This window comes from Acanthopagrus latus, chromosome 4, assembly GCF_904848185.1.
Source record: "Acanthopagrus latus isolate v.2019 chromosome 4, fAcaLat1.1, whole genome shotgun sequence".
NCBI classification, from domain to species: Eukaryota; Metazoa; Chordata; class Actinopteri; order Spariformes; family Sparidae; genus Acanthopagrus; species Acanthopagrus latus.
Genome location: NC_051042.1, coordinates 9,188,150 through 9,216,075, shown reverse-complemented (window position 1 = coordinate 9,216,075; position 27,926 = coordinate 9,188,150). Strand labels below are relative to the sequence as shown.

General features: G+C 39.9%; 1 protein-coding gene and 2 long non-coding RNA genes across 3 annotated transcripts; all 3 read right to left on the bottom strand.

The window, feature by feature from the left end:
• Window positions 1-2,825: 2,825 nt before the first annotated feature.
• ccnd1 (cyclin D1) lies at window positions 2,826-7,032 on the bottom strand. The gene is made up of 5 exons (XM_037094528.1): window positions 6,835-7,032; window positions 5,227-5,442; window positions 4,578-4,737; window positions 3,930-4,078; window positions 2,826-3,826 (listed from the first exon to the last, which is right to left on the bottom strand). Exons 1-5 carry the CDS (start codon window positions 7,030-7,032, stop codon window positions 3,671-3,673), a joined length of 879 nt encoding a protein of 292 aa, XP_036950423.1. The 3' UTR covers window positions 2,826-3,670.
• A 2,897-nt stretch (window positions 7,033-9,929) lies between these two features.
• On the bottom strand, window positions 9,930-11,869 carry LOC119017673. Its single transcript, XR_005074512.1, has 3 exons — window positions 11,727-11,869; window positions 11,563-11,607; window positions 9,930-10,070 (listed from the first exon to the last, which is right to left on the bottom strand). It is a non-coding gene; the product is annotated as an uncharacterized LOC119017673 (long non-coding RNA).
• Window positions 11,870-16,775: 4,906 nt separating this feature from the next.
• LOC119017677 lies at window positions 16,776-19,619 on the bottom strand. The gene is made up of 3 exons (XR_005074516.1): window positions 19,482-19,619; window positions 19,183-19,241; window positions 16,776-18,801 (listed from the first exon to the last, which is right to left on the bottom strand). It is a non-coding gene; the product is annotated as an uncharacterized LOC119017677 (long non-coding RNA).
• Between the last annotated feature and the right edge of the window lie 8,307 nt (window positions 19,620-27,926).

The following is a 27,926-nucleotide window of genomic DNA, read 5'->3' as shown; positions in this document are numbered from 1 at the left end:
TTGCACATACTGTTATATTGTTTGGATTATCATTGTTTAAGTAAAAGAGCAATTCTTTGGACATGGTCTTTGGCATTTGCTGATGGGGATGGGGCACAATCAGTAAAGCTCGCTTAGGGCACCAAATGGTCTAGAACCACCCCTGCTCTCAACTAATTTGTCCAGGCGTTGGGAATACATCTACAGGATTTTGCAAGGTCACATGAATTTAATGGTAGTTTCAACTACTCCTTGAACTGGGAAAAGTTCTGGATTTTGGGTGAGTTTGCATGGAATGATCCAAAAGCAGCAGTTCTCCAAATTAAAATAAAATTATCTAAATTGTCTTTTGATTGATTGAGTGTTTTTGATCCTGTTTGGTCAGAGGTGTCCTGGCTGTTTAAATGTTTGCCATCTATTTAGTGTAAGTGCATCGTATGTGAGTTGAAGATCTGGTTGACTGTGATCACTAACTGAATGTAGTTACACAGCACTGCATTAGTTACTGGTTTATTTATGATAAATGAGTGGTGTCAGAGAGAAACACAATGATCTTCTGCTAAAGTGCAATGGCGCAAAATAGACTTGCCTCCCTTCCTGTGGCTCAGGAGCTAGACCAGTCATCCATCAATCATGACTGTAGTCTACATGCTGACTGATGCTGACTTGTGTTGTTAAGCATTTTGACGGGTTATTAAGAACAGAAATACTGTCAATCGACATGGGCCTGGTGTTTTACCTCTAAGACTTACATTTGAATGTCTCTGTTCATCTGTGATGTGAAAATATGATTTCCACACAGTCAGAGAAAGCTCATAGCTCAGATGAAAAAGAAATCACAGTGCACCATACCAAGTTGACTCACAGTCAGATGACTCGATTCACTGACTTTTAGGGGGAAGCCCCCATTGTGAAGTAATTGTAATAAACCAGAACTTATTGACAGTGTTCATGTTAACATCGTGATTACAATCATATTAGAACTAAGACTTTTGAGAGACTTTTTTATGATCATATTTAGGTGAATAATGACAGGTTATATGATTATTTATTTAAACTCATATTCTGGCCACCTTATATTGAATTTGTCAGCACTTTTTTGTAAAAAAAAAAAAACAAAATTATTTGTAATCATGTAATTCTGTAATCATGCCAACTTCTGTCTACTACCATTAATCTCGAACCAAACATCATGCTTTCCACATCGATAAAAGTGTAAGTTCACATGACTCATCTCATGGACAAGAACAGACAGTGTTACAGGCTTTGTCTAATTCATGTTTTTATTGTGTAGTCGGCACAAATTTGAATACACTGTTTGCCCCAGTTGTAGATAACTGGCATGAAGTAGAAACAACTCTGTGGAATGATTTGTAAAAACAAAACAAAAACAGTCTATGGCTTGCCGAGCACAACACTGAAGTCTATTTACAAACTCAATCAACTCACTGACAGTTTGAAAATTGGAGCAAAAAGCTTTTTTTTTTTTTTTTATAAATATAAAATGGGGAAAGGAAAGAAGGCCACTATGGACCAAATGGGGGATAAAGTCTCTTTCACTGAGACAATTTAACACTCAACAGAGTTATATATATCCCATTTTCTGTTCTGGCACCAGTATCAACGCGTGCCCTAGACTTGCTGTGTTCCATCATGGATGCTTCATCACAATCAGATTTAATGGTAGGCACTGAACCAGCAAGTACAATAGAATACAAACTAAACAAATAAAAAGACAAAAAATTAGAGATAGATCTTGACTGTCAAATGAGGTATTGTGGATCAAAGCATATCTGTACATCGTCTCATTTGTCCTTGTTTTTTGGAGTAGTTTGGAAAATCATATGTAATTACAAACAAAAAACTGCTAACATAAAATCTACATAAAAAACACAAATGAGGATGTCAATAACATAATTTTCTATGAGAAAATTCAAACCTAGAATGGCTAGAAATATATATATATATATATATATATATATATATATATATATATATATATATATATATATATATATATATATATATATATATATATATATATATATATATATATATATATATATATATATATATATACACACACACACACACACACATACATACATACACACATACATACACACACACACACACACATATATACACACACACAATTCAACCAAAAATGTAGCAGCAAACAACAGAAAAGCATTGTTTTTAATCCATTACATTTTTTGCCATTTTTTTAACCACACAGCTGGGATTTATTTGCTATAGCAGCGGAAAACAAGGAGTGTTTCTCTCCTACTCTCTATCTTTAATGTACAATCAGAAACCTAAATGACAGGGCCCCTCCGCAGCTGGAAACTTCCAAGAACTCAGCACTTTCTTCCAGAATTAGATTTGAAGAAAGGTCTAGGCCTAGATAACTTTAATTACCTGTGTAGGAACCCTGACTTAAACTCTACAGCATTAAGACTCATCCCCCTGCTGAGCCATCACCCTTTTTGCCACTTTTGCCGCCTTTCAAACCCTCTGTGCTCTTGCCAGCTTTGCTCTCCACTTTTTTTGGCAAGTCCCCAAGAAATGCAGCCCACATCCTTTAGCTTTGTGCAAAATCATGTCTTATGTCAACAGTAGAGCCACCAGGAGCCACTGTCTGCAGGCACTGCTCTGACTCTCCATCACCAAAAGCGTCCTGCGTAAACCTCCATTCCATTTTCATGTTGCTTTACAAACCTTATTACTGTGATTATTTTAGAAGACCAGCAGCCGTGACCAAAAGTGCTTTTAAAAAAAAAGACAAAAAAAAAGTTGGAATGATTTAGGCGTAGTTTCATGAGGAAAGAAAAAACAGACTGGAATGCTCTGCTGAGTTGTGCATCGATTTGATCTTATAAAATAACAGCAAACTGAAATGGTTAAAGTGAATGCTGTGAATGTACAAAGAATCACATTTGCCCAAACCTTTACATCAACAGTCCACCATCACTAGGGTTAAATAAATGGAGCATCTCCCAATATCTTGGTTTGAAAAAACAAAAAAGCCTGAAAGAAAAGAGGTGTAACACTAATTGATGGAGAGGTGTAAAATGATATAAAATAAAGTGACTAACATAAACACGGATTTATGAATGTCTGCAATGCATCAAGACAAAAATGGGAGCTTGGACAGACAGTCTAATCATTCTACATGTCACAGAGGAGAAATGTGAAAAAATCCTCTTCTTCTGATAAAAGTCAGATGTCAGGTAAAGACCTGAAAACAGCAACATGGACGTACTGTGCATGACATTTTGGGATGTATTAATAGGAAAGATGAGTCTGTGGTAATTTTAAGATTCCTAGTTTAATATTTGAAGGAATAACAAGAAATATCTACTAAAATGTCTGGTTTGTGGCTTCAACTGAAGCTCATGCAGGCCATCAGTATTTAGTTTCTTTTCACTCTTATACACTTCTGTAATGTGCCATGGAAGAGGACACTGGCAAGAAATGTAACTTGGGGTTTGTTGTGGGTCTGGAGGGGTGCGCTTGGTCCCATCGTGGCGGTCGTTTGGGACAGCATGTGAGTGGCATGTCAGCCATTATAGCAGCCCCCCAGAAAGAAGGGCAAGGGGCACCTCCTCCCCAGCCCATCCTTCACCACCCACTGTCGACTACTTTCCTTCAAGCATCAGCTCATCGTGCGACATAGCCATCAGTCAATTCAGATGTTGATGTCCCTGACATCTGTTGGGGTACAGGATAGGTCCACCTCCTCGTCTACAAGTTTGGTCTCTGTTGTGCTACTGTGTTGCTGAGCCTGCCGCAGGCTGGACTCCAGCAGAGACTCTATTTGCTCCTGACATGCCCGTAAGCAGTCCTGCAACCACACAGTCAACACTAGGTAAACACCATCATTCTGCTAACATTAAAAGCTTTTTCCACATGTAAATATCTGTTTGGAAGAAAGAGTGTTTGCATACCGGATCACTGCGAATGACCTGTGACAGGAAGTTGGTGAGGTTCTGTGATGACAAAGAGGCATCTTGACTCTTCAGATAAAGACCTTGAACAGCCGCCACCACGCTGCCTGCCGCCACCATGGATGGAGGACTGGCAATGAAGTTGACATCTGTGGAAATGGCACAAGCATGTGTTACAACATGGAAAATCTAGAGCGCAGTTTGACAGTGGTTACATTATATTTACTTGTCTTTAAATGAACAGAACTATTCATCATCATACCCAACAAGCTCTGACTCTGTATTCCTTCCATTAGGCCTTGCCTTACATTTAACAAATACAAACCAACTGCCAAGCAGACAGTATTCCTGCTGCCTTCCCACAAAAAAAATAACATGAAAAAAGCCTATTTACTAACTAATTATGACAATAAGAATGATAACGATGACCAGAAAACTAGGCTGAAGTGGGGCAAATACTAGTAAATCCAAACTGGGGTTACTCGAGTCCAAAAAAGCCCTAACTCCTATATAGCAACAGGAACAATTCAATACATTTAGGTGAAAAATACTGTAAATGTTCTTCAGACTTCTTTTAGCAGACTTAAATGTTCAACTAAAGGAGTGTTTTGACTGAACACATAACGATATAAGAACTGGCTGTCCCACCTGTAGCGCAGAGAGCCACAAAGGTCTGGGCGTGTTTCCTGAGGATCTGCTTGGTGGACTGGTAGATCTTCAGTTTGGACAGGAAGTGCTCAATGAAGTCTTGAGGTGTGACTGAAGCCAGATCCCATTTCAGCTTGTTGAGAACCAGCAGCTCCATTTGCTGTGGATGGACCAGACCAGAGGCATTCACTCATACTGACCCACTTACTTGTAGAAAAAAAATTACTCCTGCTATATCTGCTGTGATATTTATCAAACACTAAAGACAAGAGTGTATCTGTAGTTCTTCATGTTCAGCTTCATTGCCAATTGCCTGCACCTCTGACTTATGGCCACTAGGTGCTGCTGTGAATCAGTGTTTTCTTGGCAGTCACTGAAACCTTTCATGAAAGCAGGTAGGCCTTCTAGTTGCCATGAGGAAGTCACAGGCAGCAATTCAGACGCTGCTGCATCAAAGCTACATTTCCTCCTTTGTTATTCCAAAAATCTATGGATGAAATGTCAATGTAATCTATACTTTCCAACCACAATGTCACTTACAAACCAGAGGAACTACAAACGCTTGGTATTCTGCTCATGTGGTCTCCGGTGCATGCAGCTCATGTACTGTATGTGTTATGCAACATCCGTGTCTGCAGAACTCAATTACCAGCAGCTCTCCAGGCTGGACGGAGTTGTCCGTGTAGATGCAGAGCTTCTCTGCTGTTAAGGGTACAGTCTCTTTCATCTTGGATGCTAGAAACATACATGTAGCTCCCAACAGCTGTAGTCTTGTTTTCCTGGTGGTTTCCACGGATAAAAATCTGTCCAAATAGTTCATAGCCAGTGGAAAAACCTCCTCCTCACATTTCTGTTCCTCGCAGACCTGGAAGGTGAGAAAAACACATAGAGGTTGCTGTCAATTACTGCAAGAAATTCCCCCCATTCATGTGATTTATTAAGTCTTAGCACACAGTGGCTATGTAGTCTTGTTCTGTGCACAGCTGTTGCACATGATAACAGTGTCATCCACAAACATCCAAACAGAAATTGAAATAAATATTTTGAGCATCTAATTAATTTTAGTTCAGTGTTTAAATGTCTTGTGTAACACGCCATTTATGACAAAATACATGTTTAACCTCAAATAAAAACATTTAAAGTCCAAACTATATAATAAGCAAGTCAGAGGCTGTAATGAAAACAGTCTGGAATTAGTTTGCGGCTAGTTCTGACTGAGACACAGAGGTGGCGTCCATGCAAGGTTCACTTTAATTTGAACATCGTCATCTTTTCAAAAAATATTTATAAATGTTTAAAAAATATCAGTGTGTGTACAATTCACATGTAAATGATCCTTAAGGAATGCCTGGTCGGATCTGGGCAAAATGTGTCGAATTGTGACACGTATGAATTAATTAAAAAAAAAAAGTAATAATCTTTTCTGAGACTGGGCTTTTTCACGTGCTGAAGGCGACTCTTCGCCTCGGCTTTCCGATGCACAATTTCAGAAATTAATAAAAAATATAAATCTATAAAGAATTAAATCCTAAAGTACACGTTAATGTTAGAAAACATCAAGTCTATCAAACCCGAATGATAAAATGTATTTTAATAATTTCGCACTTAAAAAATGTCCTTTTTTCCTCAGCGATCTTCATGGATAGGACTGGGTCTTGTGAAACAAAACAAACTTCACCAGTTGATACCAGTTGAACAAGCTTTAGTAGTCAGTGAGTAACCATCTTATGATATAGATGCATTTCTGGCTTATTTAACCGAGTTGTCATTTTTGCAGATGTTATAGATTTTTAATGATATTAAAATCCTTCTCTTGTGCGACAACAAAGATGGCGCGCAATACTGGCACAGGCCAAGACTGCATACGTGTACATTGGTGTTATTTTAGAGTATTTTCTCCATGTAACCTAGGGTAATTACATTTATTGACCCTCTAAAAATATCGTCCTATTCTAAGAAATAATCGATGACAAAGGCAGGCCTTTTCACGGTGGAAACTTGGGGCAGGCTGTAGCCAATATTTCCTCTTATAGCCGAAGGACCACCCAGCACTAGGACATAGGCTACTTTCCAGAGCGTTTATGTAACATGCACAGCGAAATAACAGACATTCATTTCTAACGACTCATAACTTTCACATGAGGACTTATTTCTCGTGTTTTAGCCAATGCATATACGCCAGAGACAGCCTAACCAACAAGTCAGCAGCGAAACTCGGACAAAGAGGAAAGTTCAAGAAAATTAGCTAAAAACCAACCTCTAACATCCAGGTGGCAACTATTTTCCTCATTTTGGGTACAATTTCTTTCTGAACACACTTGAAATAGTTTGGCGACGGTAAGTAGTTTTCCTCTGCCTTCAGCATGGTGTGTAGAACTCGGTCGTTGAGCAGGTTGACGTCCTGGTAGGCTCTCCGGATGGAGTCTACCTCGCAGCACAGCAGCTGGTCCTCCATAGTAGGCTAATTGTGGTTTGATTTTTATCTCCGTCGGTACCCTCAGTTTCAGTATCACTGTGTCACAATGTTACTACACCGGTAAAAGAACAGGCCCCGGCAGACAGACGGCTGTAGTCCGGTAATTTTAAATCACTTTCCTCTCGCTGGGTTACTGCTACAGCGTGCTGTTGCTCCTCCGGTTTGCGGCGAGCCTTGTGTCTGGATCACATACCGCTTCCCCCTGCTAAACAAAAACCCCTGCCTCGCGCTCCCCAAACGCGCACATGTACGGACATGCACACACATACAAAGAACACACGCGCGGACACACACGCAAAGTTCGTCGGCGAGAGCGCGCTGAGGAGGTGGGTGGGTGCGCGAGATGACGTCAGCTGTTGTTAAGAGGTGGAGGATCAAAGAGACAAGCTGTCTGCTGCGGGGCGCGCGAGGAAGGGCTTCTATAGAAGAAGAAAAAAAGAGAGGGGGAGGCTTGCCCCCGCCCTGCCCCTCCTCCTATAGCCTGGTAGCGTCTGAGGAGGACATGAGAGTCTGGGGGACGCCTGTCCCCGAGGAGGAGAGCTGACCGGGGGAGGCTGGCAGATTAGCGTCGGTAGGGGGCGATAAGGGCCTCCACCCTGTCTTTCTTCCTCTGTCTGTACACACGACTCAATGGCCCATTCCAAGTGTCCCCCCATTAGGCCTTAAAGCCCTTAACCTGCATGGATTAAGTTAACATCACTTTAGAGTCTGAATTGTGCAATGAAACAAACAGCAATGGGATAGCACTTTGCAACATTTTTTTTTTTTTTTTTACCTCATGGGTTTGGGACTTTTTGTTTTTACATTTGAAAATATATATTACTGAACACAAAAAATAGGAGTGCACATATACCCTGATCATTCAGTCAGATGTCTGAGGGTTAAAAAAAAAAAAGTTCCAAAATGTTTTAAAAGTTGTTATGGTTTGTTTGTTTTGTTTAATACATGTGAATACATGAGTGAAAAAGAATAAAACATTAAAAAAAAAACAAACAAAAAAAAAAACAGGTCTTAAGCAGCGATTTAGAAAGTGCATGCTTGTGAATAAAAAAAAAATGGCATACAGATTAATGAAATTAATCATAGGCTAGTCAAGAGCTCCAGCATCTGGATTATCATTGTTTGTTTGATTCTAAATGTTTTCTGGCTTTCCCTGGTAACCCAGGTTAATCTAGCTTTAATACTATAGTGCCAATAACTGTGGGTAATTCCCTCAGATAAAGTCTGCAGAAATGCAGATTTACAGAAAGTGACCATAAAGGATTCAAAATGGCTGTGGGAAAGCCCTGTTGATGGTTTGACAGTGGGACAGCCTTAAACCCTCGCAGACTAACCAGGAACATGCCTCAAAGTCTGGGAGTCTGGGAGTGTGGACACTGGGATTGGGCCAATGAAAGCAGCAGCTCCCTCAACTGTGCTGAGCATGAGGTGAGCACATGGGACAATAGTGCAGTCTGAAACATACAGTGCAGCTTCATTTATTTCCATTAATTTGTAATCCAAATAACCCCAGGGATAGGATGGGGGAAAACCATGGCAACATTTTATTCTGGTGACTGGGCTGAGAATATGTGCAATGTAATACATGACTGATATAGTTAGATTATGAAAATTGGTTATTGTTTACAACTGTAAGCTGTGTATGCACATTGAAGTTATAGAAGAATACAACTGAAATTCAAACAGGGAGATTATTTATTCATATATGAATTATTATCTAATAAATGATTAGTGTAATTGAGGAGATGTATATGCTATTGAATACTGCAAAAAACATTTACAGTTTATTTTCTGGACCTGAGTCAAACTAGTTTGCCTAGGGAAACTGATTTATTTCATACTATTCAAAAACTCAGCGCAATACTGGAGTAATGTTAGAGTGCAAATAGTAAAGTTTAGATAGTACACCCAGACACACACACAAACAGGAGGAGACTCTCGGAGTTAGACCAATGGGAGGAATTGCTGTTACTAGGCAGATGTCTGTGTACATTTTGATGTGGGGAAATGTTCAGTGCACTGGAAAAATTGACATTGTTATTGATAACCTTTATCCTTAGGCCCAGTATGTCTTTCAGATAAGTGACTGGGGCATTTTCAATCGCTGCTGTATAATCCCACAGCAAGAAGCAATTCAGTCGGACAGGAGTGGACAGATCAGTGAATCTAACAGTGCCATACATTTTGACAATTACAACTTGGTTGGTAGTCATGTATTTAGTTACTCCAGTTTAAACCAACATTTAGTGTTGAATTGTGCACATTTTAATCTAGTTTCAATATGAATTGGACCTTTTCACATTCCTTGAATTCCTCTCTGGGTTATTGGGTGGACTACCGTAATGCCTGAATAGGCTTACACCAGAGCATATCAACTCTGTTGCTTTTGTTGTTGTGAGTGACTCATATATTATTCTGTAATGCAAAGTACATATTAACCATGCATATAAATATTTTTCTCAACTGTAGACATGCTAAATTTTCCATGTTTCACATTCACTCTTGCTGTATGATTCCAAAAATACTTTTTCCACAGCCATAAGCCCTAAATATCCAGATACCCTTTTACAAATATTTTATTACCCAAGTGTTTATTTGTATAGTATATGCATGTCATGAAGTACGAGGGAAAACGTTTTTATTAACTGCTTTACTTTATTTAGTAAGAGTTTCTTGTCACATGTTTCCAAAGACATAGTGTTGGAAAATACAATATTCAAATTGCGGACACAAAAAGTTAGAGTAACTTATAACTCTAATTTTGATCCAGTTTGTTTCCCTTAAATATGACTTTCTCAATAACATGTTCTGTTCTCTCTGTTGCTTTCATACACAGACAGAGACTTTCTCTGGGAAACAAAGGGAACTAGAGCATGTGACTTTTACAGTGAGGCTCTCCTAGCAGCTTTATGGTAACAGGAGAAGGAAGTGTTTAAAGGGACAGGGGGAAGCTAAAGTGAAACCAGCAGGGTGCAGACTTGCTCAGACTGCTGATCATACTGAGATGGAGTCCACGGCTGAAAAATAAATGATATGACAAGGCTGAGATTTACCACATCAAGGCCTATGCTTTTGCCTTTGTTTTCATTCATTTGCAGTGCCATGTGATGTTCCTTCATTTTGACTAATATAATAATAACCCTAATTTTCATTGTTTCCTCAACACATACAAAATTATTTCTGATTGTTGGATTTTGTAAATCACAATCACTGAGTCAGACATTTTTCGAAAGCCAAGCTCTTTGAGAATAAATTACATTAGAACTTGTGTTCCAAGTGGTTGGGGAAAAAAAAAAGAAAAGGCTAGAAAAATAAAACTACTTTTCTAAATGGGGCTTCCTCTGTAAAATTGTATTTGACAGAGTAGATGTCAATTCAAGTAATATGGTGCATTGAACAGGTGGTTTGATGACATTTTGCAATTTCAGCTGGAGTAAGTCCCCAGATCACATACTTGAAAATATTAAAAGTTTAAATTATCTATATTGATTCAATGACTAATCTATAATAGCTTTGTGGCACAGGCTTATGATATACTGTACTTTCTTTGGCTAAAAACACCTATTTTACCTTTTTTACTACTTACAGTACTTTGCTAACAATTCATACAGAAAATAACTTCAAATTCAACACATAAATCTATCGAATTAAATATCGAAAGAAATAAACCCAGTATGTTAACGTGATGCCTTTCACGTTATAACATGATCCTGTAACATTTCTACTTTCTTTAGCATCAATACACTTCCGGAGCCTGACTTCCTGTTTTTTTGCTTTTATTCTAAATCTGTCAATGAAGACAATCAGTCACTAGTGCAACTAGCACACTAGTAGCAGGTCAACATAACAGCATAGCAAACTGGTACGTGGGGGCTTCTCAACATATCACACTCATTGCCTGTGAAGTGACACTCCCACACTCCCATTCAGCCGCAACACCACCGCCAGATTTGTTTTGAATTATCACAAATGTTTCCAAGAATGTTCAAACCAGAGAATCAATAAATTTACTTAAGGTTGCCACCACTATTTTAGGATAGGGAAGTTGGTGAACCAGACTTAATCAAAGGTGAACTTTAAACCATTACCATCATCCCTCAGGTCAGAAACATTTTCGTCAGCAGTGGTGCTTGTTTAATTGTTTATACATCAAGTAAAGCAAGCTTGATGGCAGGAACATTTGTCTTTATTTTTTTTTTAAATTTATTTATATATTTATTATTATTACTCATGCAGTGTCTATCTGCCCCAAACAGCCAGGAGCCATAAGCTAATGTTTGCAAGCAACTACTACTCAAGGTTGCAATTGCAAAACACACAGGCAAGCAGGTAATAGTAAGAACACAAGCTTTATTAACATAAAGCTGAAAAAAGTCCAAACTTTAACACTATAAAATCCAAAAGTCATAATGCAGGAAGCAGGAAAATCCAAGAACAAAAGAGAAGTGCTGGGAGCTGCATGACAACAACAGACAATGAGAAAACCACTTCAAAACAAACCAAACTTACGAGGGGATGAGGTGCAGCTGGAGAGACACTGGGATCAGGGCACGGCTAATGAGGATGGTGTGAAACAGATTGAAACAGATCAATGACAACACAGGTAAGCAAGAGGTGGAAAGTGAGACACAAGAAGACACAAAATTGCAACATAATAACGTGAAATAACTGACCAGTCACCAAACTGTGACAGTGTGTCCACGTGGTTGAATTCAGCACAGCTCTTGGTAAATTCAGTAGCCTACTGGCTGGAGACTACTTCTCTCTCGTCTTTTCCCCTCTCAGCTCTGTAATGTTGTCCATGAAGTACATTTCCCTTCTAGCATGTCTTGGCAGTCAACATTACAGGACCTAAACACTGGGAAATAGAGGTCTGCTCTGCAGATTGCTGACTCAGTCGGGTTGATTAACCAAAATATAGATAAATCCAGTTTGAGTTCCAAAAGTTTAGAAGTAATGTGATTTTTACCCCTGTTGATAAACCATTCCGTATAAGAGCAGAATCACAAGTAACTCCAGGTGCTTCCTCTCCAGAGAGTCTGGCTTTATTCCAGAATTTGCCTGCATCATCAGGTTCTCCACACTTAGCAACCACTTTTCGTTTTACTTTGGCAGGTGGATATATCAAATGTACCCAAAAGACACTATCCTTCTTACATACATACAGCATGTGAATACATTGAATTGTTCCCATTTCTAATAAGGTAAAAGATAGAACATGTATCATATGTGATTTTTAATCTGTGAAAATCCCTGTCTCTACGGGAAACAACAACATCCTTCCATCTGGCAACCCACATGCTGGAAATAGGAAGTTAATCTAACCCTAACCATGAGCGATACTGGTGCATTTTTCTTATTTTCCTGGGATTTTGCCATTTTATTGTCAGACTTGTCTCCCCATGTGCAAATGTTCCAGCGAAACAAGAGACACTATTTGGCAGATCTACCAGTGCTGCATCCTAGGTCTTGTGGCACTCAAGACATTGATTGGACATTGATGTTGATTGGTTAAAAGACATACAAAGTATCTATCCATCCATCCATCTCATCCAACTTGCCTTTCATTCATTCTGTGGTTTCGGTGGTGTGTGTTTGTGTGTGCTCACTGATCTCCTCCTCTGACCCTTGCCAACAAACCATTACACTGTAACATACATACCTGCATGTGTAATCATTTGCATGAGATTATTTCCTCTGCTTTTGTGTACTAGATTATCCTCCTAATTCTGTTGCCTGTAGGTTTTTGTAAGAGTGTTTTTATACCTTGCAAACTTTGGATATTTTTGTGGCAAAGAAATACATATTACACATATTAAGGGATATTCTGTTGTCCTGCCATCAGTTAAGAACAACATTAACACCTAAAGCAAAGCTGCTGTGGGAGTAAACAGGAGTGTTGAAGTGGTGACACTTGTCCCCACATTCTATGTCCAGCTTTGAAGTCCTGATGCCTCTTCACATTCTAAATGTGACCAACAGTGCGCACACGCACACACACACACACACACACACACACACACACACACACACACACACACACACACACACACACATTATTTGTGTCAAGGCCTCCCTTTCTCTAGCTATCATCCAGAGGAACTGAGTGAAATGGTTCTTCCCTGTGAATGAAGCTCCTTTTTCAGCCGAGGGCAGGTCCACAATGACCCTGCAAAGATGGATAGGGGCTAGTCCTGTGAAGTGATCCGCGAACACAGATAGGCAGGGGGTCAGTTTGTGTGTGTGTGTGTGTGTGTTTTTGTGTGTATAATGCACCACAAATAACCTAACAGCACCTCTGGTCTGGCTAGATGGGTGGGTGTTAAGGGGTCATGTAGGGCCAAGGGCAAGGATAAGAGGAAAACCCCCCTGGAACAATGAGTCAGTTAGAAAATGGGAGGGGGGAAGGGTGGTTTGGAATGCATGTATCCATATCAGACTCACACAACTTGAGTCTACGGGGTGCTCCTTTGGTATGTGTCTCTGAATGAGGCAACTTCTACTCCTAGGTAGGTTGTGATCAACAAATATTTGATCTATAATATGCTGGGGCTAAAAACTGGCAAATATGACTCCAATATATTCTCAAATTAGGCTCTCAAATCACCTAATTGTGACACTTTCATTAAACATTTCTGTCAACATGTTCTAGCTGTCATGACTGATAAGATAGCCTGTGACTGCTTCTGCTTAAACTGTGCTTCCTGCTTGTTAATTGAAAACTTAACTTTAACCAGCTGAAACATTGTCTGTGTTTTCCATGAACAGGTCAGAGGAAACTGGCAAATCTAATGGTGGTGTAGTGTGTCTTGACAGAAAATAACTAGTGTGATCCAAGCTAAGGTGGGCAGTTAAAAAGTAGGATTTCTGATTTTGAGTTATTGAGCTGAAGAACAGTTTGTGCCACCCAAAATTTGATATCATTGAGACACTTAAAACAGCCACTAGGCTTTGTGGGTCATCAGCAGAAAGCATACCTGTGTGTCATCTGCATAGCTATGAAAAGAAACATTGAGACATTGTGTTACGGCCAAGAGGGAGCATAAATTCAAATCGAACCTTGTGGTACACCACAGGTAATATGACTTTTAGATGATGTGTGATTGCCTATGTTGACTGCACAGGTTCTTTCTAAAGGGCATAGGAAAATGAACAAAACCAACCAAGTGCAGAGCCCTTGATTAATTTTACATTTAAGATTCTTTTGTCTAAAGCAGCTTACAGTAAATCACATATCCATTCATACACCGATGGTAGTGGCTGCCATACAGGGCGCAGATAGATCAGGGGCAGTTTGGAGTTCCCTCTCTTGCCTGAGGACTCTCCGACATGCAGACGGGAAAGGAATCAAACCAGCGACCCTCCGATAACAAGACGCTGGCTCTACACCTGAGCCACAGCCGCTGATGTCCACCAAAGACCTAATGAATTGGCATGATGCGCTCTCTCTTCTGTCAGCTGCTCAAAAAGGGTAATTTGTGTCCTTAAAGAGGGCAGTTTCTGTGATGTGTAAGGATCAAAAAGGAGTGTGGCAATTGGCCTAAACTTATTAAGAACAGTGGGATCGACTTTGGGTTTCTTTAAAAGGGGTTGGACCACAAAAATAAACGGAAAATTGCCATTTCCAAGTATATAGTTCATAAATTATTGGGCTCAACTGTGTCAAACACCTGTTTTAGAAATTTGGTAGGGTTAGTGTCAAGGCTGCATGTGGTCGATTTCATCAGAGAGAAGAATTCTGTTAAGAAATGAAATTGTTAGTCCTTATTTCTCATTGAAGTTCAATTGAAATCGCTTGTTTGCCTTTTTTTGTTTAATTTTAAATCAGATTTAAAAAAAAGGGAAAATGAGAAAGAAAAGAGAGAGTGGTCATTGCTGCATCTGTAGTGTGGTAATTTTGTGCGTGTCACGTAAGTTTATTATATGATTTGAAACCACAACGTGAATTAGGATAGCCTACGCTCAACAACATTGTGGAAACTAGTAAAATGGCAAAAAGTCAAGTTTGTTGAGTTTCTCCAAGCTAGCCGGTCGGTCAGACCCTAAGCAGAATCAACATCACGGAGAAAGCAGCACAGGTAATGTTAGCAGCTGCATTGCTAGTAGGCGCAATGCTAGTGCGAATGTACCTGTCGCTAGCAGACATGACCAGCACAGGGAACAAGAAGATTATAACAAGGAGAGGATTAACTGAATCAGGGAGAGGGGATAGTGGAGATGAACGCAATACAGGTGATGTTGCTGAGGGTGTTCAAACTGACAGAGGCTAAGCTCAAAGTCATGAAAGGCTGTTGTCAAATGAATGGACTACTGGCGGGGTGACATGAAGACATGAATCAGAGGCACAAAAAATGTTGACAGCAATGGCCGGTCATTATGTTTACCAATACCCCATCCGTGCTTTGCGCACACATTTTCCCCATTTGTTTTGAAATATTATAGATCTGATAAAAAAAAATAATGAGAATGAACATACATATGTATCCGATCCCTGATTAGGATGTAACAAACCGATTCCGATCGAGTCTTAAACCATGTGATCGGCTCTGATTTCCGATCACATGATCGGATCGGGACATCACTAGTTTTTTGTACAGCTAACAAGAAAGCCAAGCATCATAGACAAGCTTACGGCTTTGAGCATGAAACAGACTCCTAGAAAGTGAATGGTGTGGACTGGAATCTCCCCTTTAATGGGGCACAATATAGGACTTGTATGATGCACTACAAAAACTGTCTGAGCTGTCTCTTGAGCCCCAAAAGTGAGATTGCATAATCATAATGGCACCTAAAGCCATTTGTTTGGAGGTCAGGGTGTTGGAGACTATGCCAGCCAATCCAGCAATAAATCAATCAATGCAATCACAAGGGAAAGACCTGGAGGAGTGTTTGGGGAAGATAAAGTGGAGACAGTCTGCCAGCAATTTCTGCATCAGTGGCATTCAGGCATACAGAGAATACGAGGATGATAATGGGGATGGACTTAAGGGCCTCTTCAACACTGTCCCAATCTTAAGAGCAGAGAGTAACATGACATCTTTTCCCCCATCCGCCATCTCCTTGCTACTCTTCCTTTACCCTGTTGGACCCCTGCTAGCCAAGTGCAACCAGCTCCCTATGTGAGTTTACCAAAGGACCTAGAACTGCCCAAGGCCTGAGGAGTAAAGTCTGTGCCATGCAGTTAGGTACACCCTGCAACTACTCTGTAACAGCTACCTTACCACAATAAATATTTCCAGTATATTGCTTAACATTGTTAAACTCTTACTGAAATCACTATACTGAATGACCTGAAACTTTGCAGAACTACAAAACAAGACCTCACTCTAAAACTCCTGGGTTATCTCTTCAACCCAATTTCTGGGTTATTTCTGGGGTATTTTATGGAGTTATTATATTATCATGTCAATATAATATGAAGAATCATCATCTTGTGTTGGGTACTTTATGATAAACAGTATCACCATTTGTAGGAGAAATAAAATGACACACCCTCTAAACATGGATATATTAACTAAGAAATAGAATAACTAATTTCATACATTACATCCTTGCCCCTATAGAGCTCAACAGTGATGTTCCAGAAGTGAAAATGCCATTCTAACTCTGCATAGAGACTTTGATTATTGGCTATAATGTCGTAACCATCCAAAGTAGACTCGCCATGAGTTAGGAGATTGTGAAACGATGGTATATGATCCTGTAGAAGACACAAGTCTGTATGATATCAATCTTGTTTTAAGAAAAACGTGTTTTATTTGCGATGTCATGAAAAAGTAGTACACTACCTGTCATGATATTAGGCAAGACACAGTTTTCTAGTGACTCCGTTTATTTCACTAGCATACACCACATGGCTAGAATCATTCACATAAACTTCCTGACTCCGCCGATAATGTCATTACGCACAGCACTCCCCTGGCTACGGTAGCCTCATAGGAACAAAAAGTTATCTCACAACATCTCCCCCTTTTTAGAAGAAACAAACATTATAAAGCGTCAGTGAGATTACTGCTTGCCACTGAACTGAAAACACTTTTCCTTCATACTTCTCAACCTATTACCTACAAGGCAGACGACATTTGTAACAATTCAACTATAAATATTGTAAATTAACAGTAACATGTAGCCTGAGCACCCTCACTCCTTCTCACAGTGGGGTGCTGTGTCTCTCTGGTGCACTGATTGATGGGTGGTGGCACGTCCATATAGCAGGTGGTTTCACCTGGTGTGCCCTTTCCTTATGCTGCTCCTGGGAACTTCATTCATTAATTAAATAATATAATCAATTAAGAGTATTTGTGTATCTTGTATTGTGAATGGGACTTTGTATTAATTTGGTTAACTTGGTTTAATAACCATTTTCTGTTTTTTGTGTGTTTATTTCCTTACTATTCAGTTAATGTATATTGCTTTGTTGGGTTTTGTGTGTGTGTGTGTGTGTGTGTGTGCCCGTGTGTTTTAAAGTGGCTGTGCTAGACCTGTGAGGCCTGTTTATATCTTCTCTTTTTCTTTGTGGACAGGTGCTGTGAGCCCCTGACGGCGACCCAATCCCTGATGGTGGGCCTTTTTCTTCACGAATGTGCGTGCGGTGTCACGGGTGCTTTTGTTAATTATCCTTCCCTTGATTTGAGTTTGGGCGCCGAGGCAACCTCAGCCCTGTTCACCCCTTCATTTTGGCCCCAGTCTAGCAGCATGTGAGCCAGCCACTGATGATGATGATGACAATGATGTCTGATGTGTTTTATTTATTAACTGTTAAATAAAATTGTGTCTATATTTTTCTAAGAATGTCTCTTGCCCGTGGTATTTCAGACCATGTGACCTGTAATAATAGTAAAGGTACTTAATTATTTCTTCTAAACAATTAACTATCTCCTGGGGCAAAACTCCCCAGGTGGCATTGTTGGTGACAACCTTTTCTACCCTCCACTTGCCACACATTCATGAACTTTAATAGTTTTCTTTTCCATAGTAACTCTCTCCCAGTCTCTCTCATGCTCTCTCCACAACTGAACACCGGACATCATCGGGGCAGACTACCCTCAGTCCTGAGAAGGGATTATTCTGCCCTTATGAGAGAGAAGGATGAAGTTTTCTTCCTGTCTGTGGTTCCTGTAACAACAACACTAACGCAGAACTAATAAAGAGAACTTAAAGTCACTGTCTCTATCAGTCTCTAAATCTAAGAGGCAGATTACCCTCACGACCTCTGGAAGTCTATCTCCAGGGAGCAGTAGACCAGGCAGGAGACCTGAGGGTGGGACCTGACAATGGCAAGCTCTGTGATGGCTCTTGTGGAACAGCCACCATTGTAGTCGGGGAACTGCAGTCCTGCTGTTGTGGGACGGGAGCGGCATGCTGCTGTTTCTCCACTGGATCAGCCGTCTCAGGGGCAGCCTGAAGGTGGTGCCTGTTGCGACGAGTCACTGTGTCATTGTCCATTTCCACCACATATGATCTTGGCTTGTTAGATTTGCCGATGACTCTAGCAGGTGTCTTCCAACCTGTTTCCCCATCGAGCTTCACCCTGATATCCTGACCTGGGTGCAGCTCAGGGAGTGGACAAGCTGAATATCTGCGGTTGTAGAAGAACCTATATGCTTCCTTTGTCTCGGCGTGCTTCTGGTAGATAAGGTCCTGGTCGGCTGGCTGCAGCAATAATTACTTTTCTAGCGCTGGGACAGTGGTGGGGATTTGTCGTCCTTTTTGTCACAGAGGCATCATCAAGGCTGGACAGGGGTCAGGCTGTTTGAGTGCAACTTTTAACTTTCACTTTCACTTTCGGAGCAGTAAACTTTATTAACAAGCAAACTTTGACACAATAAAGGCTTACACCAACCCTATTACAAAGGGGATGGAAAACTAATAGCGTTTTAACTGACATACAATCAGGAAAGACACTTGTAAAGTAACACGTGAACAGGCCTAACGTTAACTTTCCAAATGTCCCTGATGAATTTAAGGTGGAGTAACATTAACACACGTCGATTCAGCTATTTATTGATTATTAAACAATGCTGCTATCGTCCAAAGTAAGCTAGCAAGCTAGCACTCTGCTACAACAATGTTAACTAGGATCATTAAACTATTAATTTCATTCACTTAATCACATTGACGTGACTGTACCTGTTTCTTCTTCACGTCTTCTTCTTTCCTTCTTTTCCTTCACTGGGCACCAGATGGCTCTGGGTTAGTGCACAGAGTAAGAGTAAGGGTAGCTGTAACTCAACCCAAATAACTTAAGCAATTAACTATTATAACAAAACACTTGTAACTCCTGTTACAATTGAGACACCAATGTAAGGATGGCTGATACAAATGTAGTCAAAGGCAGTATTTTTTTATCAAACAATAACAGACAACAAGAATGAAGAAAAAAAACTCGGGAGAAGGACAAAATTAGCAGCCAATTAGCAGACCATTACCAGCAGCCACCGCCACCATCGTCAGCCGCAGTCACCACCAACAGTAGCTATCATGACCACCAGCAGCAGCCACCGTCACCACCAGCAGCAGCCGTCATCACCACCAACAGTAGCCGCTTAAAATAAAGTGCAGTAGCCTACATGAAAGAGAGCAACCATGTTAAATTGAACATGGAACAGCGCAAAAAATTAAGTACAGCCAAAAGCACGTCACATCTCTCTATAAAAGCAAGGAATCTGTGTGTGTGTGTGTGTGTGTGTGTGTGTGTGTGTGTGTTCCTCAAATATCTCTGCGGATCAGGATCAGACTGACCTGAGAGTTTCAACATGGCTGCTGTTTGGTTCAAGGGTGTGCGACGTCCGATTTGTTTGGACTGCAATGATACCGTTAATAAATTATTTCATAAATGCTTCATAAATGAGCATTGTCCACCGGAGCCACCCCAGTCACGTGCGCACCACAGCCAATCACTGCACACTGTAGCCACGTGCACACCACAGCCAGTCACTGCAGAGCTCAAGCCCAAGACACACCTTAAGAATGAAGCGGATTTATACCTGCAGTGGTGCGAGCTGGACTGGGATTTGGCTGGCGGTTTGGTCCCGTTCTGTGCATCTAAACTGACTGTTGTGGATTAATGAGACTAAACGAGTCCGGACCGAGTCTGTTCAGGTCCGAGGAAATCCAGATATGCGCGGACAACAAACTGGAATCAGAATGTGTGGATGTTCGTGTGTAGCTAGCTGCTAGCCGCTAGGCCACACAGCCCACCTCCCGAGTCGACGGACGCACTGGCAGGTCCAAAACCGGACTTAGGGTAAATAATGTCCGCCACGCTTTTTCACAAACATTGCCGTCACGTTTACTCTGTGTCTGGTGAAGGAAGAAATGGTAAAAATGGGCTTTTGTCACGAAAGTGTCCAAGCAGCAAGTTTGGTTGCTGAGGAATGGGGGAAGTTGTGGAAGGGACGGAGGTGGATGAATGACAGACAATGACGGTCTGTGTAGAGACAGCGATAGAGACACTGATATTGAGAGTTAAGAAATTTGTGACATTTAGCGTGTTTGGAGTGTATAGTTAGTGTGTCATGTAGTGTTTGGTGTAGTGTGTTTAGTGTGTAGTGGAGTCAGTTTTTTGTTTAATGAGTCAAAACAATGAGGGGACTGCTGAATGTGGAGCAGGCAGTGCAGCTCTTCATTCAGCTGGAAGGAGCTCAGGCAGACCTGAGCAGTGCCTGCGTTTAAATGTAAATAGTTACATATAACTTTGTACATTTTTAAAATATATGCACATATTTAGCAAACAATCATTTATATTTGCATTATATTTAATAAAAAATGTTTTGTTAACCAAATTTGTGTTTTTCACAGTTTAAAAAAAATCAAACTTTTTCTATTCGGATTTTATGTTTTTTTTTTTTTTTTGTGATTTTAGGTCCATTGTGTCAATACAGTACGTCAAAATAAAAAAAATAAATAACTGTACAGTCACACATGTGAGGTTGTGCTGAAAATAATGACACCAAGTAAATAGTTTTTAAGGTGAAATATAATGGCAAAATCAGAATTAGTCAAAAACGGCCAATTAGAATATCGTATTTGACAACAAACCTTCAAACACAGCCTCATTTGGCCATCCATGAAAAAGCTACTTAACCTCACACTTTTCTATAGGAATACATGCTTTCGATGGGCACTGCACTAGTAATGAAAAGTTAGTATGTCCCAAAATTGAATTAAAAATTAAACTGAATATTTATCACAAATGCCCCCTTATTTCAACTAGTGCTAGCAACTAGAAGTAGTCTTATATCACACATATAACCTACTAACGATGGCTGACATGGTCAGCTTAAGCAGATAAAAGCCAAAATAAATTAAACCCCTTGATAATACATGTAAATCCTGCTTGTTAGTCACCCAACATCGTTAATATAAAAGTTGCTAGCGATTCATTACCAAACTCTTACCTTCACAGCTGGTTAAGTGGCACTAGCTTACTAGCTAGCAGGCAATGCTTGAAAATTGGTTGTAACAACCAAGATAATAGATAATTATATAGATAATTACGCTGTGCATATACAAATGAAGACCAGTATAAGCATCACAAAGGGCCTCTGATACAATATAGACAGTTGACAATTCACAAGAGGTCGATATTTCAGCAACTTACCTCTGGAACTATTCGATGTGCAGCATTGTAAGTGAATCAGGTCCAACGCCAAAATGACAGTGTTTGCAACTAATCTGAGCTCCATAACCCGGAAGTAGGCGGTACAAAGGGCTGCCATTTTTTACAATGGAGGTCTATGGGAGTGTCACCACTCTGTTTACTCTATCACTCTGAGTGTGACGAGCCAGGAACCCAGAAAAAAAGGCCTCTCTGTTATTTAATAGTCTATGAAGTTATGTTGCTGTGGGCTGATATAATGTTTCGAAATAATAGTAGTAATGGCACTGTTAAAGAACATATATTTTATCTCCCCCCGTCTTCGGTGCCCCCCGCGGATGATGGAGCCCATAGCATTTGCCTATACTGCCTATGCCCAGGGCTGACTCTGATTATTACATTTGTGGGAAATTATTACAATAAAGTTTTTCATGTCCCCACAGACATAATAAATCCCTGCAAACATAATAGTTATTACATTTGTGGGAAATCACGCGTTATGTTCCAGTAGGAATTACAGGTCATTATTCATTGGTCATTACTATGACAATTTAATGTAATCAATGGAAAAAGCAGGAACTCGGCTTTGTGCTGAATGTTGAATTTTTAAAAAATGACTAGAATACCACCAAGTGCAACGCACACCATGTGCAACGCACACCATAAAAAATTTGCTGGCAAAGCATTTCTAGTCGTTACAAAATGCATTGATATGAGGTGGCTCAGATGATTGTTCACAGAATGCTTTTAAGTGATTTTATTTTGCTCAGTCCCTTCCCTGTCTTCTGATCATCTAATCTCGACCCAGTTAGATGATGTCATACCCAGTATGACATCATCTAACATTACCTATAGATGATGTCATACCCAGTATGACGTCATCTAACATTACCTATATTTCTTGACCCCCTAGTGTTCAACCTCCCCCCAAAGTTGTTCCCTTGTCACTCAGGTAATACAACCTGCATGTCACCCCTACTGTTAGCCTGATGTGGTGTCTGCAGACATCTCAAGACTGCCACAATCAGGCCCAGCAAGCCCAAGAAGAAGTTAAAGTATAGATTATTTTGTTGATCAGTAGTTTAACTTTACTAGAGAACCACAGAATGTATACATTTTTCTAAAACTCCAGTCAATATAATGCTCACTGTCAATTTAAAACCAAACATCGTGACACATCAACTTTTGGAAGGGTATCAAAACAAAAACAAAAAAAAGCAAGACTTCAATGACTTGGGTCAAAAAAACTTTAACATGAGTAACAGACACGCTTTTACAGGGTTGCTACAATAACATGTTTTACAAGGAAAGAAACATCTAAATGTAAAAAAAATATTTAATGCAGAATTTACAAATAGGCACCAATGATTTCAAATTTGATACAGGTGTTGCACAGAGTTTGTTACATTTCTCCCTAATGTGAATTGTCTAAAATACCTTAATGACTTCATCCAATTCTATGATTTTCACACACAAAGCAGCCCACTATCTGCAACAATTGTGGTAAGTAGTTCATAACAGTTGATTAATTTAAATGTGAAACGATTTGGCAGTGCACGCCCCAGATAAAGACTTATATGGTCATTGTCATTCACGAGAGAAGTGTGTAGTTCCTCTGGAAAGTATTTTTCTTTCAACATCTTTTTTTTCTTTTGACCTGTTTATATTATTAATGTGAAAAAATCATTATCATTAAAGTAACGGTTGTTGGTAATGTATTAGTGACCCCAACAGAAGTGTGATTTAACTGCTTTCACAGGAGCTCAGACCTGACCTTACTGGGGCTCAGCTCCCATTGGCTCCCACGTAACTGGAACCCTGTGTCCTGCGTCTCTGAGTCTCTCGACTCATTCAATTTTGAGCGTCCACGGGATGCATTATATTGTATTCCAATAATGCTATACTGTAAACAACAAATCTGTGTTCAAATAAAAAACACAAATGTTGACGAATGTTCTTAGTCATCTGGGTCATGGTAATTGTAAGTGCTATATCGTAGGCAATTGGATTTGTTTTCTGAACTGAAGAAGCCTCTTGGATGATGCTCTCTCCTGCAAAGGACTGATCCTTGACACAGATTTACAGACAAACTCAGTATTGGTAAATAAATGTACAAGGCTACTGTCAAGAATGATCAGCTGTGATCGATTCTTATAGACTCTGTGTATGAGTACACAGAGTCAATAATGTTTGGTAATGCTTTGCCCCTCATGAGGTTATTTCTGTATGATTTCTATGTGATTATTCTCGGAAAAGAGCCATATTAAGGTGATTTGATGAATATTCATCTTTGTAGCTGTATCCCCATTATGACACAAGGGGGCATCGCCTCCTCAGTGAGACAAGGGTGCTGCACTGGACAGTCCTCTCTCATCTTCAGTGTGACAGAAATGAGAGAAGGGAACGTGTCACCTGTTGCCTATCTCATCATTTCTTCGCCCGTTACATGTCAGTAATTTGGCAAAAGACACATATGACCACTAAAATGTTTATTCATGATAATACTAGCGTCATCATGTACATTTTGGTTTTGTTACTCTGAGAGCTATAAAAGAAGCAGTAAACAGCGCTAGCTTAAATGCTATATATGTTGCGTGTGTTGGGCTAAATGATATCAGGTCTAATTTTGAGCATCATAGCTACAGTTGGTTAGGCTTCCCATACATTTGGAATACTATTATATACCAACTGGTTTCTAAAGGACAATTTCATGTGTTTGTTTCATGTTTCCGAAAGTCGATAGTTGATTGAAAAACACTTGCTGGCGCCGCCACTTTCATCATTTCCATCATAAATGTCTCATATTCTGTGTTGTGGTTTAACCTGCAGTGTTACACAACGTTTGTTGTGTTGCCACAACTCCATACCACAAACATCACAAACCGTTTCTTGGCTGTTTGTGGGGCTGAAATAGCAAATAGCTCCACACGACTCCATTTACGCTCTGCCCTTGTGTCTTCAGACTTTGTGACTAACTGACTGAGTGGGGAGCCGCTACACTTACGCTTAACGCACTTACCCAGGCAGAAGAAAAAGTAGTTCCCACCAACCACGTATCATTTAGACAAGATTTCAATAGTTAATAGTTAGTTACTTTCCACTGTGTTTCTGTTAATGATATACATATTGAGTGGAGAATCGATTTTAGAGCATAAAGATCTGGTATCTGAGGTATCAATATTTTAGTATCGATCCGCACATCACTAGTTAGCAGGATACTAAGTGTAAAATAAGCTGCCAGTCAGTCTAACTGGACATTTATGTATGTATGTGAATACATTTATTGAAGCTAAACGCTTGAGACCAAAAAGACATTTGGATAAACTTTATTTGCTTCGATTTAATTTATATATGAAAAACAACATGAACATGGACTGTAAGAAATGTGTTTATTGCAGAGAGAAGGTTTGTTAGGTTGAATTGTGGTTCGGTGACCAGATATCTTTAAAAGAGATGACAAAGACAAAGATAGAAAGTAGAAATTGTGAGAAAGGGAGTGCGCATATAGTCAAATATAAACAAAAGTGTAGCTTCAACCTAACTGGATTATGTAATCATGCATCAATTCAGTGGTTTTAAATATACATGTGGGTACTCTGCTGTCTCATATGAAGAGGTACAAGATGGGTTAAAGATACATCAGTTAGACGAGTTGTTTTTTGTGCTGGCAAAATCAGGACACACCCAGTCTGTCAATTTCATCTGGTAATCAGCACTCTACCCATTTTTTTTGGAATACATTTGCACAGATTTTGCATTATGCCTTTAAAGTTTTGATGTTTTGTGTGCTACAGATAAGAAGATATTATGATCCAACAATGTAAACTCAAAATTAACATTTCACAAAACAGGAATGACATTTCAGAAAACATGACAAAATTTCACAAACTTTTCAAGATGTACAAAGAAGAAAGAAGTCTTTTTAAGAAGCAAAACATTCCAGCAAACACAGCATTTTACATTTCAGAAAACATGACATTAATTAACAAAAAACAGCATTTTTTTTTCTTTTTTCTTTTGGCCTTTGTCTTTATTGATAGAACAGCTGAAGACATGACAGGAAACAGGTCGGGGGGTAGACACGCAGTAAAGAAAGTACCCTTGCCCAGACTCAAACCCAGGGCCCCTGTACATGGGACACCTGCTCCACCCGCCAAGCCAAACAGCGCCCCCCAGACACAGCAATTTTGAAAACAGAATTCACAGAAGAGAAACATTTCACAAAACATTTTACAAAACAACATTTCACAATAACATTTCACAAAATGACCTTTAACACATTCAATACTTAACATAAATCACAACAAAACACATTTTAAACAAGGACAAGGCAGGACAGCAACTGCTTTTTGTGTTTGGACAAAATCAAAGTTCCTAGTGACTGTTCATTATTATTTAATTGTACATTTTTTGTTGCTGCAGTTGGGTGTATTGTCTTTCAAGTTGCATATTTTCGGTCATATGTTTTAAAAAGTTGAGAATTGAAAAATTGTCTTTTAAAATCACAAACATGTAATTCATGGCACTATTCAAATGGGATCAGAAAATCAAATGTCTCTTAAATATAAATCATAAATATTTTGTCTGAAATAAGGTTCAATGGTTGTTCTCTTGAAGCTGCGTGACTTAGACTCTCTATACGTTACTGATGGTAGTGAGACAGGTAGTGAAGATCTATGATAGTAACTGATATCTGTATTAGAGACTGATAGCAGTGAGACAGGTAGTGAAGAGACTGATGGCAGTGAGAAAGGCAGTGACAGAGACCATGAGTGACAGCAGCAAACAGTCTGTTCAGCCAGTCAGACACACAGTCAGTTCAGGGCTGTGACTGACAAGAGCACTTGTGGCTCGGACCTCTGCATGCCACTCATCTGCCACTTGGGCCCTTTGTGTTTCAAACACACAGACACACACACGCACACACACACACACACACACACACACACGCACACACCATCTGCTGTGGTAATGTGGTAATTCACAGCCTGCATGCCGGTGCAGCACACAGCCTCCTCTCTTACTTTGCTTTCTCCCATTCATCCCTCTTTCGCTAGCTAGCTGTCCTTTATTTTGAGAGAGAAAGCCAGGCTATTCGAACTTTTGTTTGCACTGGCCCCACCACACACAGACACACACACACACACACACACACACACACACACACACACACACACACACACACACACAGACTTCTTTCAACTGCAATCATTCCCCTCCAGTCATCAGAGGACTGCAGTCTGGTTTTGTTGGAGTTTTATAATAAATTTAACCTCTCATATTTTTCATGAAGTGTAGAAGAGCATGTTTGACCAACTTAACAGAACTGATCAGATACTGACGATTAATGAGCTGCTAATCGCAGATAGAGAGCGAGAAGACCTTATGACGTCCATCTGACACAAATACAAGTGTTAAGTGTGGGGTCTTGCTGCTAGATAGGGGAGCGCTCTCCTTTGCTTGTTGCTTTTAACCAGAAGAAGAGGAAGGTTGGCACTACAATTCCTCAAGTTAAGTAGTCAGGCAAAATAGCAAATGTATTGTGTTTGGGTGTTTTGATCCCAAAGACACGTTACTTGAGTTTCTTAAGCTAATGAATGGCATGAATCAGTGATTGAGTGACAAAACAACAGTTTTTTTTTTTTTTTTTTTTGTCAATGAATGGCTATGCAACTAAACCAGAAGTGTGAGTGTAGTAGTTTATAATGTGTGGGGAAACCTGCCCTGCAATACATGAGTGGTGGCTGAGCCTGAGACTGTCTCAGACCCTCTCACTGCAAGTGAATGCTGCACGTTCAAGATGTTTGCTGAATTTCTTTAGCCATCAAACTCCTCCCCTGTGGAACCATCTTCCAGTGTTGGTTCTGAAGACACTTTCTCTATGTTAAAGAGTAGACTTTTTTAAATAAAAAGCCTATATTAAGGGCATGCACAGGCTCTTAGCTATACTGCCGTAGGTTTAGACTGCCGGGGGATTTCCCATGATACACTGAGCTCCTCTCTCTTTCTTTCTACCTGTACACAGTGATGTCACATAGATTAATGCATGTTTCTGATTTGGTTTCTTCCCCGGAATCTCGTCTTGCTGGTCCTGCTGCTGTGGTCCTGCAGCAGGGACTGCAAGACTAGATCAAGACCTGCTCAGGCCCTAATTAGAAAAACAATAGGGGCCTTGAAAGTTCCCTGCTCAGGCCCAGATAATTAAGTTGGTGTTAATAATTATTTTACTAGATAAGAAATGACGGACACAGACATATGTTAATGAGAACATCTT

Excerpts from the sequence above, each read along its gene's own strand:
- ccnd1 (XM_037094528.1), bottom strand. The coding sequence starts at position 7,032 with ATGGAGGACCAGCTGCTGTGCTGCGAGGTAGACTCCATCCGGAGAGCC. Across the intron at positions 4,738-5,226 it reads TCCAGCCTGGAGAGCTGCTG|CAAATGGAGCTGCTGGTTCT; the intron begins GTAATTGAGTTC and ends GTCCATCCACAG. Across the intron at positions 3,827-3,929 it reads AGGTCATTCGCAGTGATCCG|GACTGCTTACGGGCATGTCA; the intron begins GTATGCAAACAC and ends GTGTGGTTGCAG.